This window comes from Poromitra crassiceps (assembly GCF_964638095.1).
Source record: "Poromitra crassiceps genome assembly, chromosome: 4".
Lineage (NCBI taxonomy): Eukaryota > Metazoa > Chordata > Actinopteri > Beryciformes > Melamphaidae > Poromitra > Poromitra crassiceps.
Genome location: NC_139626.1, coordinates 35,206,945 through 35,225,615, shown reverse-complemented (window position 1 = coordinate 35,225,615; position 18,671 = coordinate 35,206,945). Strand labels below are relative to the sequence as shown.

General features: G+C 43.4%; 1 protein-coding gene across 1 annotated transcript in view; it reads left to right on the top strand.

The window, feature by feature from the left end:
- Nucleotides 1-18,671, top strand: part of LOC310775758 (protocadherin-15-like) — a gene marked incomplete at both ends in the record, with an annotated part of 239,416 nt that overhangs the window by 46,593 nt on the left and 174,152 nt on the right. The window contains 5 exons of the mRNA XM_083635894.1: nt 1,749-1,909; nt 4,642-4,797; nt 10,098-10,217; nt 10,862-10,972; nt 13,910-14,080. Of these exons, the coding sequence (XP_083492020.1) occupies nt 1,749-1,909; nt 4,642-4,797; nt 10,098-10,217; nt 10,862-10,972; nt 13,910-14,080 (719 nt within the window). The remainder of the gene's footprint in view (nt 1-1,748; nt 1,910-4,641; nt 4,798-10,097; nt 10,218-10,861; nt 10,973-13,909; nt 14,081-18,671) is intronic.

The window sequence follows — 18,671 nt, the reverse complement described above, 5'->3', positions numbered from 1 at the left end:
ATTTGGAAAGTCTTTATTTAAGACATAGACCAAGAGAGAAGTTGGCTCGTTTCCCATAGAGTTGAATGCATGTTCCTGCGGAGTGCTACACAAACTGGCCATTTGAAAGAATGCAATTTCCGCATAGGCTTCAAAAAGAGGGAGGCTGAATTGGGCACTGATACCGACCAAAGCATTTCCGTCTCTTTCTTTTGAAATGTAAATGATATTTCCTTGAACTCTGTTAGGGGAGAACATGCAGTGTGTGGTTCATAGGACGTTCCTTTTAGCTTTGAATGAATGAATGAATGACTTTATTTGACAATATATAAGTAACATGTGACAGAAGCACAGTCTGGGATACTGCCAAGTATAGACACAAAAAAGCTCAGAGCTTATTTCCATTGTGGTCCTTGTAGGGGGGTGGGGGAACGAAGTGTTCAGACATGTATCGTACAGACATCGTAAAGACGCATGACATCACAACACATCACATACATCACAGACATAACATAGACACATAAAAACATGTAAAAGTGCCTTTAACTGAATATCTAGGCTAATTATAGTCCCTTTTGAGCCATGTCTTTAGGCTGGACTTGAATCTATCAGCACTGATCACTATTTTCAGGTCACTGGGCAGACTGTTCCAAAAGACAGCTGCAGAATATAAAAATGACTCCTTCCCCATACAACTCCTGAATCTGACTGGCACAAAGTCAGTTGAGCTACGTCTAGTTGAATAAGCATGGGTGTCCCTGACACGGTTGAAGTAGTCATTGAAGTACACTGGCACTACCCCGTGCACGATTCGGTGAACTAGGCACATCCTTATTTGGTTGACTCTGTCTTCCACCTTTAGCCATCTCATGCTCTTAAAATGTGATGCGTCAAGGTGGGTTCGGGCAGGTAGCCTTAGTATTACCCTGACTAGCTTGTTTTGTGATGTCTGTAGTTTTATTTTCAGACTATTGGGGGCGCTGTTGAACCAGGAGCCACACGCATAGTCATAGTGACACTGTATAAGTGCTCCAGCAAGTATTTTCATCGCGGACTGATCTATAAACCGGGAGATTCTGGCTAGGTATCTAGTCCTATTGTTGATCTTCCAAAGTACTTGTTGAGCCATGCTTTCCCCTGATAAGCTGTTTTCCAGGACACAACCGAGATATTTCACTGATTCCTTGTCGGTGAGAACAATATCTCCTATTTTAACGCTAAAACCTGGCGATTTTCTGAGCCTGACCTTTGACCCAAATAAGATGGACTCAGTCTTCCCCACATGGAGGGACAGCTTGTTGTACCCTAGCCAGTCACTAACCTTCTCTAGTTCTGCACTCAATGTCTGCTCAACCACTTGTTTATCTTTATGAGACACTAGTAAGGCGGAGTCATCCGCGTATAAAAAAATGTCACATGAGCAAGCTGCTTTCAGGTCATTGATATACAGGAGGAAGAGGAGCGGACCCAATACACTCCCTTGAGGGACCCCGCACTCTACTGTCCGAGGACTGGAGAGTACTCCATTTATATCTACCACCTGTTGTCTCCCTGTTAGGTAGGAACCAATGAATTTCAGAGCTACCTCACTGAAGCCTAGAGCCCTAAGCTTCATTAACAGGATGCCATGATCCACTGAATCAAATCCCTTCTGGAGGTCTAACATTACCATTCCACAGAACTTTCCCTCGTCTACCTCTTTCCGGATGTAATCTGTGAGGAACAGGACTAATAAGGACTAATCAAGTCATTTGTAATTGTATTTGCAGGAACCCTGTTGGTGGAGAACATGCAGATTAACGGCGTGGCGCAGGGTCCGGACCATACCATCTCTCTGTCTCTAAGGGAGAACAATGACTACTGGGTGATCCTGGACCCCGCCAAACAAGCCCTGTACCTCAACAGCACCGGACGCCTTCTGGACAGAGATGTAAGACAACGGCATCATTTTATTCCACTCAAGTCTGTTTTCTTCTGGTCTTTTCGCCTCTGATTTCCCTGCACTGTGTTTTATTATTATTATTATTATTATTATTATTAGTAGTAGTAGTACTAGTAGTAGTCAAGATTTCCCTCTCCCTGGAGCTGCAGGTTTGTCCTCTGACAGCTCCTTAGCTCGCCTCAACAGGCAGCCAGACTGTGGGAGCTCCGCCCCCGGCTGATTCGCAGGGTGGAGGCTGTGCAGCCATTGTGCAGCATGGCCAAGTTGCACATTCAGCCATTAATCAGCCCTAATTACTAGGGGTGCACGATCACATTCTTTGCCACCGATCGCCGAACGCCTATGAGAAATATCTGCCTGACCGATCACCGATTTTTTCTTTTTTTGTCTGTGCAGCTATTAGTCTATTATAAAACAGTTTCCATTTTACATATAGGCCTGATTTAATGCATCAAATTGAAAGTGTAGCACGTTTCTTTTTTTTTCTACATCAATATTTTATATTGTGTAGGTTAAAGGAAACGGCCAACATGATTTTTGTGTGTGCGATAATTGTAGCATAAGGCTGTGTTGAGACTAGAAATGGCTAGAAGAATGTTATTTATAGTTCAGTCCAGTTCAGTTTATAAAGGAACAAAAACATTCCACTTCGGGATTTCCAGTTACCAGTTCAATGCAGTTCAGTTCACTCAACAAAAATACTCTATACAGGATTTCCCTGTTATCAAAGAAAAATAAGTTTGACCCAAGGAAACTATTTTATAAGCTAAAGCTGCTAAAGTCAGTTCAGGTTCGTTAATTAGTTGGCTAGTTGATTACAAGATTAGAACAGCTGTTGTCAAGTCTGTCGGCTCCTCAATGGATTGCCTTGCGATGACGAGAGGATGAGAGATGTTGCCAGGTTTAATGTTATGATGACACATGCAAATATGGATTAAACGCAGACTTAACAGCACAAATGCCTCGGTAGGCTGTAGTGGATGACTGGAGGTAACTTCTCCCTGCTTCTCCGCTGATTTGTATGACTCAAGACACAAGGGGTGTGTTGACAGAGTCTGGTGCGGTGTGGAGGCGAGTAAAAAAACACTGACGAAAGCAAAGCGTGTGATTTGCAACACAATGATATAAACGATAGATATAATATTGTAATATTATATACATAATATTGTAACGCTGATATGGACTTGGGGAATTGGGGAGGGGGGTGTTGTGGATGTTCATGTGTGCCTTGGGTTCTAGTTGGAGGGAGGTGCTGTCCATACGGGTATCGGCCGGGTAGGAACGAGGACCGGAAGTAGAGGTTTTCTGTTGTGTTTTCCGGCAAGCTGACAGAGAGGAGATGCTAACGTTAGCTGCTGGTTTTGGATTGATACATAGGAGCAGGTCTAAGCCAGCTACCAGCCAACTGTTGTGTTTCCCGGGGCACCTCCAACTCCGGGTAGCTTGTGAGCTGTGGCAGGAAATAAAAACGCTCCGTTTGAGCTAAAGAGAATAACCGTTTGCAGCCTCCCTTATTCTGCTAGTAAGCCACACGCGACGCTACAATATGAAAGTGAAACGATAGACATTTTCTATCATGAAAATGTTTTTTTTAACACCAATTAACTGCGGAGAAATGGGCTGTCTCGTGTTTCTCATGTGATCGGCTGCATAGATCGGCAACAATAAAGAAATACCTGCAATCAGTTGATCGCGGGCCGATCGATCGGTGCACCTCTACTAATTACCTAATTCAAAAAACCGGCTCCGTTAGGTCACCTGCAGGGGCGCTCTTTACACTTCAGAAAAATTCAGCACGATCACACACGTAAAATGGCATAGCTGTGGCCGAACACAATTCTGCTCACAAACAGACAGGCACTTTGCATTCTTATCATGGGATTCTACTGTAGTTTGGCTAGCTTAGTCTATTCAGCATTATGTTTAAATTACTTAAGGTCCCCATGAAATTAATTTCCATTACTTGACATCTCTTGCTGCACTAGCAGGTGTAAAATATACATTTCTAACCAATAAAACCATCAGATTTTTGACCAATACTGCCGCTCTGGACTTCTCCCATCAGATAAAATTGCCTCTCTCTCCCTGACTCATATTCCATCGGTTGACAATCTTGAATGATCCTTCACTGCATCACAGTTATTACTCATTTAGCTTGGCCACGTTACTGCTGGGATTCCAAGGTGCTGCTGCAGCAGTAAAAGTGGGCGGGGCTTTTGTTATTTATTTGTTTGTTTTGTTCTTCTCCTTTTTTTCCCCCCCACCCTCCCATCCCCAATGCTGCAGTAGTACCGCAGTAATCTGGTCAACGACAGTGGGCCTCTTCCTGTTTTGTGCCGTAAATCCGGCAGATTTCTCATGAAATCCGAGCCGGTGTCACACGACGTAAAACACAGCGGACAGGCAGCCAGTCTTCTTAGCAATGTTCTTGTTTGTTCACGGTAATCGGTAATGATTTATTGATGTCAAAATGTTACAGCAGCACCTTCAGCACTTAGTTTTTGATTTGTCAGTTTCATTTAATGGAGAAAGCCGAGCCTAACTGCTCTCTCTCTCTCTCTCTCTCTCTCTCTCTCTCTCGCTCTCTCTCTCTCTCTCTCTCTCTCTCTATATATATATATATATATATATATATATATATATATATATATATATATATATATATATATATATATATATATATATATATATATATATATATATATATCTCTCTCCTCCAGCCCCCTTCGTACATTCAGTCCATTGTTGTTCAGGTGCAGTGTACCAACGAGCTGATCGGCACAGTGATTTTGCACGAGGTCCGCATCGTTGTTCGAGACCGCAACGACAACTACCCACGCTTTCGGCACCCAACATACTACGTCGCCATCAATGAGGTAAAATACACACACACACACGCACGCACGCACGCACGCACACACACACACACACACACACACACACACACACACACACACACACACACACACACACACACACACTTCCTCTCTCTGTCTCTCTCTCATGCACAGACACGTTTGAGTAGTGGAGTCAAAGAATTTCATAAAACTCACTGTGGTGGAAATACTTTACTGTTCTTCACCTAATTTAGAAGCCATTTATTTCACTCCCCCTGCAGCGTGGCTGTCTATCCCGCTGGCAGGTACAGGATCTCTTGGGTTTGAGACCGGAGCGGAGACCATCTGAGGAATAACACTTGTATCAGTTGTTCAGGGCTTTTCCCGTGTGGATTCCAATGGGTCAAGTGTCGGTGGTTAGAGCCTCCGCGTTCAATGCATCTACACTCAAAATACATGTTGGTATACAGTAGACGCACCGCATACTACAATGTGCTGCCGATAAAATCTTCCATCAAATAGCATTGTACTTGTGGTTTTGCTGTCAGCCTATGGATGAAGGGCAGTGTTGTAAGTGGGGATGCAAAGATCCGATATTGGCCAAAATCACTGGATCTGTAATTGGGTATATTGGGATGGGAGGGAAGGAGGGTACAATCCGATATGACCCATTAGCCTAAACTATCATGTAAATACTTAACTAAACTTTGAGCGACATGCCGTGAAGAGAGATGTGTCACGACACTACACAGATCAGTAGCATGTGAATAGTAACGTTGGGTTGGCAGCACTGCACTGTGTCATCTGTGTGGACTTATTTTAAAGGGATAGGCCAACTTTTTGGGAGATTCACCTATTTGCTATATCGCCTATACAATTGATAAGCAAGATGCACAATGCCTTTATCGTCACTCTCCGTGCAGTATACAGTGAGCTACAGTTGTTCAGTTAGTATCGCCAATGAATTGGAGGAAATGGTACAAACATTCACATGTACATGATGTGGTGACTCGTGTACTCACCACGCGATTAAATAATAATCCATAGTTACGTGAAACATCCTTTTCGTAGTACATCCACACACCGAGAACTAAACAAAGATTAACTCAAGTTACTTCCTTGTTTGCCTGTACACAGTGCATGCACTGTACACAGCACATGTGCTGTATGAAGCGCCTCATGCAAACAAGGAAGGAAGTAACTATACTCAGTTCGGTTACTCTTTGTCTGTTTGAGGCGCAGTGTAGTAGTTCCGGTAGCCGGTAGTTCCGGCTATCTATTTACCTTAAAAAAGAGCGTTTCTCTGCATTTTGGTTTAATATTTCATCTTGGGGTGAGTACACGAGTGACAACATGTACATAGAGCTTTTTGGCACAGTTAGAATGTGTGTTTTTGGTGACTTGAATGGCTGTACCGTTTCCTCCAATTCATTGGCGATACTAACTAACTGGATGGCTGTACCTCACTGTATACTGCACAGAGAGTAACGATAAAGGCATTGTGTATCTTGTTTATATGGGCGATATGGCAAATAGGCGAATCTGCCAAAAAGTTGGCCTATCCCTTTAACATCAAAGAAGAGAAAAGCACCATGCCTGGAAGGGTCTGGCTTCCATCAAATACCTCTACATAGATGGTCATTTTGCATCCTTTGATCTACTGAAGAGGAAGTTTAAGTTGCCTGGCACGAACTGGCTCAGATTCCTGCAGATGAGAAATTATGTTCGATCCAGGATTCGTACCTTTGAAGCGCTCCCAAATGAACATGCTTTTTTTTTGTTTTGTTGAGCCCTCCTCACTTCAAGCATCTCATCTCTAGGTTTGTATGTCTGTCTGTTTGAGAATTGCACCATGGCCTCTACTGAGAGGATTAGAGAAGAGTGACAGGGGGAACTTGGTATTGATTTATCTGACATTATATGGGAAAGGAGTCTGTCTATGATACAACTCTGCTCAGTTAATAGCAGACACCAGCTGATCCAATTTAAAGTCACTCACCGTCTTCATTACTCCTAAGCATAAATTTAACAAAATCTTCCCTTCTGTCTCACCACTGTGTGACATGTGTCAGGTGTCAGAGGGCACACTATGTCATGCCTTCTGGTTCTGCCCCTTACTATTGGCATTCTGGGCAAAAATATTTGATTGGTACTCTAAGGCCTACAAAATAACCCTTCAGCCGGAGGCAGAACTCGCCATCTTCGGCTGCTCCGAGTCCTCTCTTAACTTCCCTGCAGCTAACAGTCTCTGACGCAGGGGACAACTGTTGCCAAAAAACGGATTCTGCAGGAATGCTAAAATAAATAAACAGTAACGTTATCCTACTGATGACTCACCAACTTGCCCCAGCCGCAAAAGTTGTCTTCTCCTGGCCAAGGTTTTATCCGATGCTTCTGCATGTCCACATAATTAATCCCAAAAGTCAAAATCTTTGTGAAAACACGAAATAAAACTAGATTATCCCATGTGTCCTGTGTTTACAAACACCATGCCACTAAGCTGCGTTCAGCCCCTTGCTTCACACAACACTAATGTAATAGGGGAGACAAGGGACAGTTGTAACAAGGGATGGGTGTAACACCTTGAATTCCTCCAATCATCCATTTGCATTTAATTCTCATGAATGGTGCTGACCAATCAAAACTGCTGCTAAAAGTTCTGTGTGTGAAAAAGCTTAACGTGAGACATGGCAGGTGAAAAGGGTAAAATGTCCATTTTCTCACTCTGAGCCAGAAATCTCCACTTCAGTAGTACTTACATACACTAAACTTTCCAGGTTTATTCCTATGTATATTCTGAAGGTTTTTACAGAGGCTTGGCTATAAATCATTCATAGCCTCATTTATATAAAATTGTATTCCTAAAAAAACATGGCAAAAATGTTATAGAGGATGTTCAGATGGCTGGGTTAAGCAGTGCATCCAGACAAAATGAACAGCTTAGTTGTTTAAGAGTGAAAAAAAGACACATTGGAACGGATTGGTATCGGTATCGACATATATTCAAGGTTGTGGTATCGGTATCGGTATCGGACATGAAACAGCGGTATCATGCCATCCCTACAAAAGGCTTCGAGTTCTTGGGCAGCCATGGAAAAGATCTAGATCTATTCTATTCTAAATAGTCTTTAAACTGCCATTCTCACAGCCCGGGGAAGCAGGGTTTAACTAGATGAGGTTCAGACTTAAACTGGACAAGCATTCATGTAGCCTGCTGCCAGCACACGCCTCTAGGCTGGTACAATATCTCATTATATAGTCTTCCACAGTCTGTCCACCTCATCGCTCTGTCTCTCTCTCTGTCGTCCATTCATTTTCTTGTCATTTATTTGTAACTTTGTGCCCTCTCTCCTTCTCCTCCCCATTCCAGCACCTGTCTTTCTTCCAGCTCTCTCTGTTACCTCTGCGTTCCTCAGCCTCCCTGCCTTTCCTCTGGCCCCCTCTCTATCCCTCCTGTTCTCTTTCTCTCTCCCTCTCTCTCTCTCTCCCTCGCTCTCTCTCTCTCTCCTTCTCCATGTCCCTCCCTCTTATCACCCCCTCCAACTCTCCAGCTTCTCATTACTACTACTAAAATAATTTGCTCCATTCACCTGAACGACAACTGTACAATTTAGGAGATGTATCGTAAAAACTCTGAAATATGATTCCTCTGCCAGGCCAAGGCAAGCGAGGACAGTTTGGTGGTAATCATTTAAAAATGATAGTACATTTATTCAGGTGGGGGTTATAATTCAAAAGCAGGTCTTGATTTATTCCGATTTGAGTGCAAATCGGTTCATTAGGGAGACAGCTATTGTCTAATTCCCTGCCGACGCCCCAAGAATTGTAACCAACTAATGCAGGCAGTTAATAATAGCGAGAGACAGATTCAAGGTTAGCTCCCGCTTTATCTGCACTGAACTTGCTTTTGATTGTCTACTACTAACAATAAATGAGAGCGAGAAAGCGAGAGGCAGAGAAGAAGAGAGACAGATGAAGACACACAGCCAAACAATTCCATTATTTATAAGAACATCAAAAATGCATTTTACACATTTTGTTTGAGCATCAATATTTTGATTTTATAAGTTATCTCCAACTCTTTGCAGAACAGACAACCCATGCTGCCCACGTCTCTCCAAACTTTCCATCAGATTTGGCATGTAGCCTTTTCCCCCCAGCACAGACGAGTGAACACAAAGTGCTGCAAGCTGTTTCTCCTTCTCCAAATCCAAGTAGCATATATTACAAACACCATAAACGTCCTTAAAATACTTTTGAGCCCTACTCAGCAAAAATGCAGGTTTTCAGAGGGTTCCTGTCCTGCAGCAAGAGAAAAAACAAGAAGACTGGTTAAAGTGATAGATATCCTATAGTAAGAATGCAAAGTGTCTGTCTGCGCAATCTCGCTGAATGTTTCAGGAAGCGTAAAGAGCACCCTGCGGGCAATAGGGGGACCCAACGGTAAAAAAAACAAAAAGAAATCTCTAACCTCTGGGTTAGAGATTTTCAATGCATGAATACATGAATAAACGGAACTCAAGGGACTCTGGTCGGCAACAGAAGAAAATCCTTTTCCGCTCCCTGCAAGCTCTGCCATTTGCTCCGACCGACCGGCTCTGACCATTAAATGGATTTCCTTTCCGGTCCCTGCTTGTCGCTCTCAAATCCCTTCGTCGCAATGAAACTACAACAACATCGCTGATTCGCTAGCTTGTTGCTAGTAGCAAATAGCAACTTGCTACACGCTGAAAATAGTAAGTTTGACTACACACTCGGTCACGTCCACTCCATTTTGATCGGGTAAAGCGCAGCATGCGAGCCTGCCCCCTACAAGTGATGTTACACAGCTTTTCACTGAGCGTGCCGCCAGATTTTCGATGCAAGTCGAAAGTCTCGAGAGATTACACTGCGGGTGACCTAACAGAGCCAGATTGTTTAATTAGATAATTAGGGGAGACTAAATGGGTCTAAAATGGCTAATTAGTGGCCAAAGTGACTCAAGACAGGTTCAGCACCATGGAGAGCTGCAGAATGGAGGAGCCCACAGGTGTGTGTGTGTGTGTGTGTGTGTGTGTGTGTGTGTGTGTGTGTGTGTGTGTGTGTGTGTGTGTGTGTGTGTGTGTGTGTGTGTGTGTGTGTGTGTGCATGCACGTGTGTTTGGACTGCATCTATTCCACCCACACATCCTTCACACCCAGACACACACACACACACACACACACACACACACACACACACACACACACACACACACACAGAGACAGAATACTGTAACGACCCCATAAATTCTCGGCTGATTTCACACTGGAAGGCGATGAGATTTGAATTCTGACACCATGCCCTTGCTGTGTTTCCAGCTTACGCCGATAGGAACCACTGTCTTCTCTGGTTTCTCGGGGAACAACGGTGCGATGGACATTGACGACGGACCCAACGGACAGATAGAGTACACCATCCAGTACAACCCTAATGACCCGGTATGGCATCCATCAGCCCACTGGATTGTTCCTATCCTGACTTAGCCAAGTTCTATATCGCCTTCCTCCCGAAACGGGAATTCAAAACATGGTACTGTGTACTGTATCACAAAAACATGGTGGTCCCATTTAATTTTCAATATCAGCCTTAGGTGCTGCTTCAAAATAACTCGGAAGTTGGCACACCTACAGTAGTGATGGTGGAGTGTCAGGGGCGTAAAGTATTCAATTAAATGTCTTACTTTCTTTGGTACTGTATTGACCAAATAATATGACCCAGGGAACAGATGGACCACTTAGTACTGAGCCGTATGTTCATTCTGGCCATGCATCGTTCAATGATGAGTTATTAAGGCTGATGATTGTCTCATTGACATGAGATCAGACTTGGTATCATGCTCTGTAGTCTCTCTGTTCAATTCAACAAGCTTTATTGGTATGACAAGTTCATTCTTACATTGCCAAAGCATACAGGATTCATAGTCTTTAAGTAGCCTATCTGTATGAATATGTATACTACAAATCATTTGAGCCCAGTTCAAATCTAAACCTCTCGTGTGTGTGTGTGTGTGTGTGTGTGTGTGTGTGTGTGTGTGTGTGTGTGTGTGTGTGTGTGTGTGTGTGTGTGTGTGTGTCTGTTCCAGACGACCAACAGAACCTTTGACATCCCCCTGTCACTGTTTGGCTCCGTGATTCTCAGAGAGAGACTCAACTATGAAGATATCGCACGATACCTGGTCATCATACAGGCTAATGTGAGTTTGTGTGTGTGTGTGTGTGTGTGTGTGTGTGTGTGTGTCTATGTCTACGCATAATGTATGGGTTAGGCATCTGCCAGTATGAGATTCTGACGGTATCATAACCTTAGGAAAAAAAGACCATGGTTTCACGGTTTCGCGATATGTAAAATCTTTGCATACAAAAAAGCATAAATGTTGTTTTATTTTTAAATAACATCATTATAGAACATACATTGTTAAATAATGTAATTATTGTGTGGGGTGTTTCATACTATTGTATTATACTTTTATACCTCTCTAACCATTTGTGGTGCTCTGGGTGGGTGGCGGGGCCCAAGACAGCTTTATTTTCCAAATCTTCTCAAAAGTGTCTTTTGAGAAAATTTGACGCTCTTACTCTGAATATAAAATCGCTCCACTTCCTGCCTTGTCCTGGGTAACTCCAAGGTAACTTGACGCAGCAATATCACTCCACTTCCTGTCTCATCCTGGTTAACTCCACAGCAATCTGGGAACCCAGAGTCTATCAGTCCAACTAATATGACTCTGGGACAGACAACCAATGTTTTGGGGTTTCCGCTGTAGAGTGGACGTCCCGCCCCTTCCATCATCGTTTACAGTCCGACAACATCTCATATGCAGCTATTCATTATTACTATTAGCCAAAATGTCGTCTGGACCTACAATTGATCAGCTCCAAATCCATTCTCGTGTCAATTGGCCAGTAACCATAACCGCGGCACGCAGAAGTCGGACATCCATTATACAGCGGAAACCCCAAAATATCGGCCATCTGTCCCAGAGTCATATTAGTCGTCCGACTGATCAGAAATCATGCAGAAATAAATAGCTTCCACCATTAAATCATTTCCATCAGGGAAAGCAGCTGGACCGGATGGATTCAGTGCCGAATTCTACAAGAAATTCTGTAACATTCTCACTCCTCCAGTCCACTCCTCCTCAGAATGACATCTAGCTCTGAGAAGGACAAAGTTTTGCCTGGAACACTGTATGAAGCTAACATCTCCCTCATCAATACAGAAATAGCTCGCTCACCTAGCTCAGACCCCCTTCTCACCGAACGCGATCAACTCGCATGTATTCGCACTCGCCCTGTCAAGCCCCGCCCCGCTGCTGCAGCTTGGTTGGCTGCCTTGCTCTATTTCCGTCTTCACTTGGTCTATTTAGATTTTGGCCCCTCCTCTCATCTTGTCGTTTGCGATGTCCTGACGCCAGGTATCCCAGCATGCTTTGCAAGGTGGTGAATGACAGACGGCAGCGAGGGAAGGAGGGGCCATTTCGAAATCGACCAATTGAAGATGGAAATACAGCAAGGCAGCCAACCACGCTGTAGCAGCGGGGCAGGCTGACTGGGTGATAGCGACTACATCGCTCATCGCTCATGTTGGTGTGTAGGGCCCATCAGACTCTTCAGGGTGCAGGTTCTTGCTCAGACCACCCTTGATCCTTCAAAACGTTCTTGTGAATGGGTTGCCGCCATGTTTTTTCTAAGAGCTTCATACCAAAGCAAGAGCTTTAGTGGCATTTCTTCCTGAGCTGAAGGTTAACGGGTGACAACTGTATTGATTATCCAGCTGTACATAGTTAAATTTGCCTGCATTGGCTATTTTGTTCTGAGAGCTTTACAAGAAAAGCCCCAACATTTTATTTTTATCTCCTAATTATCCTGAAGTGAAAACTGAAAACACAGCAGGTGTATTGACTATTCAGATGAATGGGTTTGTTGTGTTTCCTGTGAATTTGCTGAGCAGCTGCTATCGTAATTGGCTGCCAGATAACAGCAGCAGATCAACAGGTAGACAGCAGCTCAGAAAAAAAAATCACCACGGAAGAAAGAGTCTCTCCAGTCAAATTAGTAAATTTGTATTTCTTATGCACAAATAATAGTTTTTAATAGAGTGGTCCCGTTACATGTTTTATAACTGAGACTGATTTTAAATTCGACAGTTAATATTCTACATGTACATTGATAAGAGGATGGTCAACCACACATCTGCAAGTATGTCGTTAACAATTTACTGCTTCTATTTTATGAAAGCTTTATTGCAACACATTTGAGGCAGTTTAAGTTGTTCTTCCCGAATAAAAACTCCAAAGCCTGTAAGCGTATTGATTTTTCATGATATGTATCTCAATGTGATAAAAGTGTCCTGTGGGTTTTTTGGAATAGCCTGAGTGCTTTACACAGCAGTAACATTTTCACTGGGATGTATTACTGAGTAGAGTTTAATTTTGATTCTGTCTTTTCAAGTGAATAGACACAAAAATGGGTTAATCCTAACATATAGAGACACTGCGGAACGCGTCATCATTCAGAAACCACGCCCAACACGGGGGAAAACACAAAGGACCACTATCGTGCCAACTTCTAGCAAAACAAACTCTGGCTAACCGGGCGAACAAAGGAACTCTCGTCAGATACAGATAGTTTTGCAGATATCTAGGAGGAACTGGCTAGTGTCAAATAATGAGACGTTGTGTGCGTTTACTTCATTTGAACTGCGAACTGTGAGCTGATCATATTGTCTGCTGACTTTCTGCTTCCTGAAACTCCCCCCAATCCTGGCATTCTCCTATGTCGCGTGTTGCACACAAAGATCTTATATACGGAAGGTGAACACTCCAACTTACTTCATTGACAGCTAGATCCACATTTTTCTTCTCAACAGCTTCCTTGTTTTGCTCAGGAGTACAAAAAAACTTTAATTGGTGATCTTTTACATTTGTTGTGTGCGCAGCCCACCACACAACAGCTTTTAGCTATGTTTAATTCAAGGAAAATGACGCTGGTCTATGGGAGTGAACGGAGCTATTTCCCCGGTGATGGGCGTGGCCTATTTCATGCAGTGTCTCTATTGAAATAACACATTCCCGTATTAGTTCAGGAAACAAAATATAACCCACCCCCACCCCCTTTCTCTCTCTCTTTAGGACCGAGCCCCCTACCCCAGTGAGCGTCGCACAGCCACCACCACTCTGACTGTGGATGTTTTGGATGGTGATGACTTGGGTCCCATGTTCCTACCATGTACGCTAGTGGGAAATACCCGTGACTGCCGTCCCATTACATACAGGGCCAACATACTGGAGCTTACAGATCCGGTAAGTGTGTATACGTTCTTCTTCTGTGGTGTTTTATGCCAGTTGGCATCCTTTATGTTGCATTACCGCCTCCTTCTGGATTTATTCATCCATTGTTTCCCTACATTCTGTCCCTCTACTCTCCTGGATCTGTTTCCACTCAGTGCCTACTATCCCTCGACCGTCTATGTGTGTATGATGTCTTACTTGTCATTGCTTTCCTTTGATAATTCTAGCGTTTGTGTATTCCTGTAATTGTTTTGGCTTTCAGACTTTTGTAGAGGACATGTGAGGTTGTTTTGGCCCTCACTTCTGGTTTTAGGGTTAACGTAAGAATTTGGATTACATTTAGGTGTTGGATTACATTTAGGTGTGTGCTGCGGGTAATAAAGGAGTAGTTTTGGGGAGACTGGCCTAGTGCTCAATTTATCCGAACAGAGACACCAAAGCCATCTATGTGACCAATGAACATTATTTACTTTGATGCTCCATGCTAACGCTTTAGCATACACTATGTTGAGTAATAGTCTACGACTACTATTATCCAAAGTGAGAGGACTGACCTTTTTAACACTTTCAGTGCCACGGCCCTTGGGCAAAAGGTTGCTTGCTGTGCCACATAGGCCGCAATGCATTTTAAAACAGTCATATAATTTCTTTAATAATTACTATGTAAACACTGAACACGCACAAATAACGATGAGACTCTCTTCTATCACCTGCAAAAAAAAGTTTATTGATCCCATTTTCCGTTCTTTAGTTATGAGCCGGAGAAGATAGCTTGATTGAACGAAAAACAGAGCTTTTTTTCTACGAGCTGAGATAATGAGCCTTTTGTGAAATTAAACATTTCAAGCACATCACTGACTCTGAAGCTAATTTTCTGATGTAGTCACACCTCAAAAATAATTTCCTTCAATAAAACAGTGAAGGCAAGGGAATTTTGTTTGGAAGAATAATATTTTTAGCTGAAACCAGCAGCGCTGGCGCCTGCATGCGCTGCTGGTTGCAGCTTCTTGCTGATCTTTTGCTGCTGGTGGGCATCGGATATTCTGGCTTGCGTTTGCCAACCCTGTCCTGCTGTCTGGGTCTGTGTTGTGTACTTGGCTCTGCGTGCCCACCTCCCCCCCTCCTCCTCCCCCCCCCCCCGTTGTGGGAGGAGTGTCTCTCTGCTCTGCTGTTTTCTCTGCCTGTGCTGGCCTGTGCTCAGCACTGAAAAAGTCCGCTAGATCCTGCTTTTTTACAGCCGCGTGTACCAGCTCCCATGCTTCGAGTTGAGAATAATAACAAATCCACGGCTGATCATGTGTTGCAGCGGACACGGAGGCTGTTGCAGCGGACACCGAGGTGCGCAATTGTGATAGCAGATTGGCTGCTGCAGGGGCACAGCTAAACGTTGCTTCAATGAAGCCGCTGCATACGGACGGATGCGATGCGATTTCCTTCCCCCCAATGACTTCTTCTGTGTGTTTCACTCCACGTTCTCTCATCTGGAGAGCGCTGTCGCCACCTAAGGGTTCTGTAAAATAGGTTAGACACATTCAATACCTCTGAATATTGTAAGAGGCGATGTAAGAGGCATAGATCGACACCCCCCCGTCAAAAAAAAAAATTCGAGTTATTGACGCCATTTGGCGTCGCTGGCACTCTACGGTAAATTTCTAATGACGCCATATGGCGTCGCTGGCACTGAATGTGTTAATAATAAAAAAAGTTTTTTTTTTTTTTATGGCCTGGAGCTTGAATTTGATCAATACAATATCATTCATTACCTCAATATCAGATGTAACCAGGTTTATTTTAGGAACTATTTCAGGTGAACAGCAACGTATTCAATCCACTGCACAGTGATGCTTTTGAACGATTTAAAGTTTATTGTCATTTTCCATTAATAAAACAACAGGAGAATAATATAATAATAATAAAAAACAGGAGATAACTGAATGAACATAAACTGGCACTTTATACATTTTTGCACTGCTCTTGCACATGCACCGTGGCACATGGCTATGCACTTTACAGGATAAAGGCACACAGGGTCGTATTTATTTGGTTGTCAATTGAATTGTATTGCTCTTATTGGTTTTATTGTTTTATGCTTTTTATTTATATCTTGACTTCTGTACTTTTAACCTCTGTCCCTGTCGCTGTTTTAGACACCTGAATCTCCCCACAGGGATAAATAAAGGTTTTAATCAATCAATCAATCAATCAATCAATCAATCAATCAATCAATCAATCAATAACATATATGACAATGTAACAAACAAATCTGCACGCTGTACTGTAGTGTACACAGTCTCCCATCACCCACCACATCCACTTCCTATAAAAGCAGGGAAAGTTGTCCTTTGGAATTCAAAGCTATTTTTGTATCAAATTTTCTGTATATTTGACCAAACTCCTACACAAAAGACTTAGGCACATTAGCTTGCTACAAGTTATTTTTTTTCTTCTTCTTCTTCTTCTTCTTCTTCTTCTTCTTCTTCTTCTTCTTCTTCTTCTTCTTCTTCTTCTTCTTCCTCTTCCTCTTCCTGTTCTTCCTCTTCTTCTTCTTCTTCTTCTTCCTCTTCCTCTTCCTCTTCCTCTTCTTCTTCTTCTTAAGATAATACTAGTCGCCTTCGGTGGGCATGCAGCTGATGTGTTAGTCGGCCACACACACAATTATGTACAGTGTTACAAGTTGGGGTTTAAGCTGGAGTCTAGGGGGCAACAACCAAATGGCACCGCAACTCTGCAACATGAAAGGAACACGGCTGTCATCAAAGAGAATGAGAATATGGCTCACCTGGGGAATCTAGCGTAGTCGTGGTGTGTGTTGAGGGGATCTCCCTCGGACAGCTCAGGCAGGTGAGATGAGTGGAGGTCAGTGAGACTCCACTTCTAATTATTTACAAAACGCTTTACAAAACTTAGAGACACACTGGTAAATGACGTGATACAAAAGAAAGAAAAAAGGCGGAGGCGCTCGAACCGCTGCCTCGCTCCTCTTCGGCGGAGATCTCAAGAGAGTGAGATCGCCGCTTCCGGCCTGATTAAATTAAATATTAAATAATGACCTTCAGGTGAATCATTAAGCCCTCCGCTGCGCGTCGGGCTCAATCATTCACCTGTCGGTCATTATTTCGCCAGTAATCACCGGCTCACTATACATTATCCCTTACATAAACAATCATAGCATCATATCTCAAATTCAAAATAGAAGATTCAAAATAGAAACAGATAACACATTATAAACAATCATATCTCGGAGAGAGGGTAGCAAACTGTAAGAACAGCAATGTAGCTCAAACAATGCTCTTAAAAATTGGTCACAGAATTTTGCTTTTGCTGTCTCTGTAACTGAGGTCGCTTTCACATATAAGCTGGTGGACTCGGTGCGATTCGGGGGTTGAAGTTGCAACATTGTTTCATTTTTCATTTGGTCCGGTTCGCTTTCACACATGCAATCTGCCAAGCGCAACAAACTTTCTGAACAATGTCACGTGGTCAAAACGGTCTTTCATCTATTGGACAGAATATTGATCTGCCGCCTTGCCTGCTGAGGGCTGACTGAACAACAGTGAATCCGTGAAACACAACCCATAGAAAAGCCACCTTTATGCGATCTTGGGATTTCTGGTTTTACTTTGGTGTTACTATAAAATAAATATTTCACAAGAATGCGCCCAATTTGAGCGGCAGATGAGGCAGCGAGCTGTTGGGTCCAACAACATTCTGCAGATGAGATGAGACAAGCGAGGCAGCGCGGTGCACTGCTCACCGACCCGTGTGAGTGCGCGCTGCAGTGTTTGTTTTGCTTCTTTCTACCGCCTTCTACTCATGATGCACTGCCTTTCCTATATTTGCTCTTGTGTTTGGTTCGGTTTGCTTTCACACCACAAATGAACCGCGCTAGAGTTCACTTGCAAACGAATTGAGACCCACGTTTTCAAGCGGACCAGAGTTTGCTTGTTTGTTCCGCAACAGAGTTCGTTTGCGCTTCCACACCACCCCAAACGAAGCGCACTATCCGAGGAAACAAACTCTGGTGCGGTTAAAGCGGACCAAACAGCTTATATGTGAAAGCGACCTGAGTGATAGTAGTTTGTAGTATGTAGTATGTTTTAATGAGAGACTCAGGTTTCAGGTTAGTCTAATAAATGTAATAAATAAATTCTATACAGTATGTCTGCAACGTCTGCTCCTTTTCAAAACCACATGGTCTAGTTGTTCCTCACTGTTTCTCTCTTGGCTGAGAGTAAAGAGAGAGAGAGAGAGTGTGTGTGTGTGTGTGTGTGTGTGTGTGTGTGTGTGTGTGTGTGTGCGTGCGTGCGTGCGTGCGTGCGTGTGTGTGCGTGCCTGCATGCGTGTGTGTGCACGTGTGTGTGTGGAAGGAGTGGGGGGGGGGGGGGGGGGGTCAAAGATGGTTAAAGAGACGGATTGGGGTGGAGACAGAAAAGTTACACTGGCAACTAGAAGAGCAAATGCAGTAAATTCAGAATCAGAATCAGAAAGACTTTAATGAGTTGCAGTTGCTCGCACTCAGGCATGAAATATCCACATAACACAACATAGCATAACACAGTATCACACAGTAAAAAGGCATGGTTAAATGGTTAGCGCCATGCAT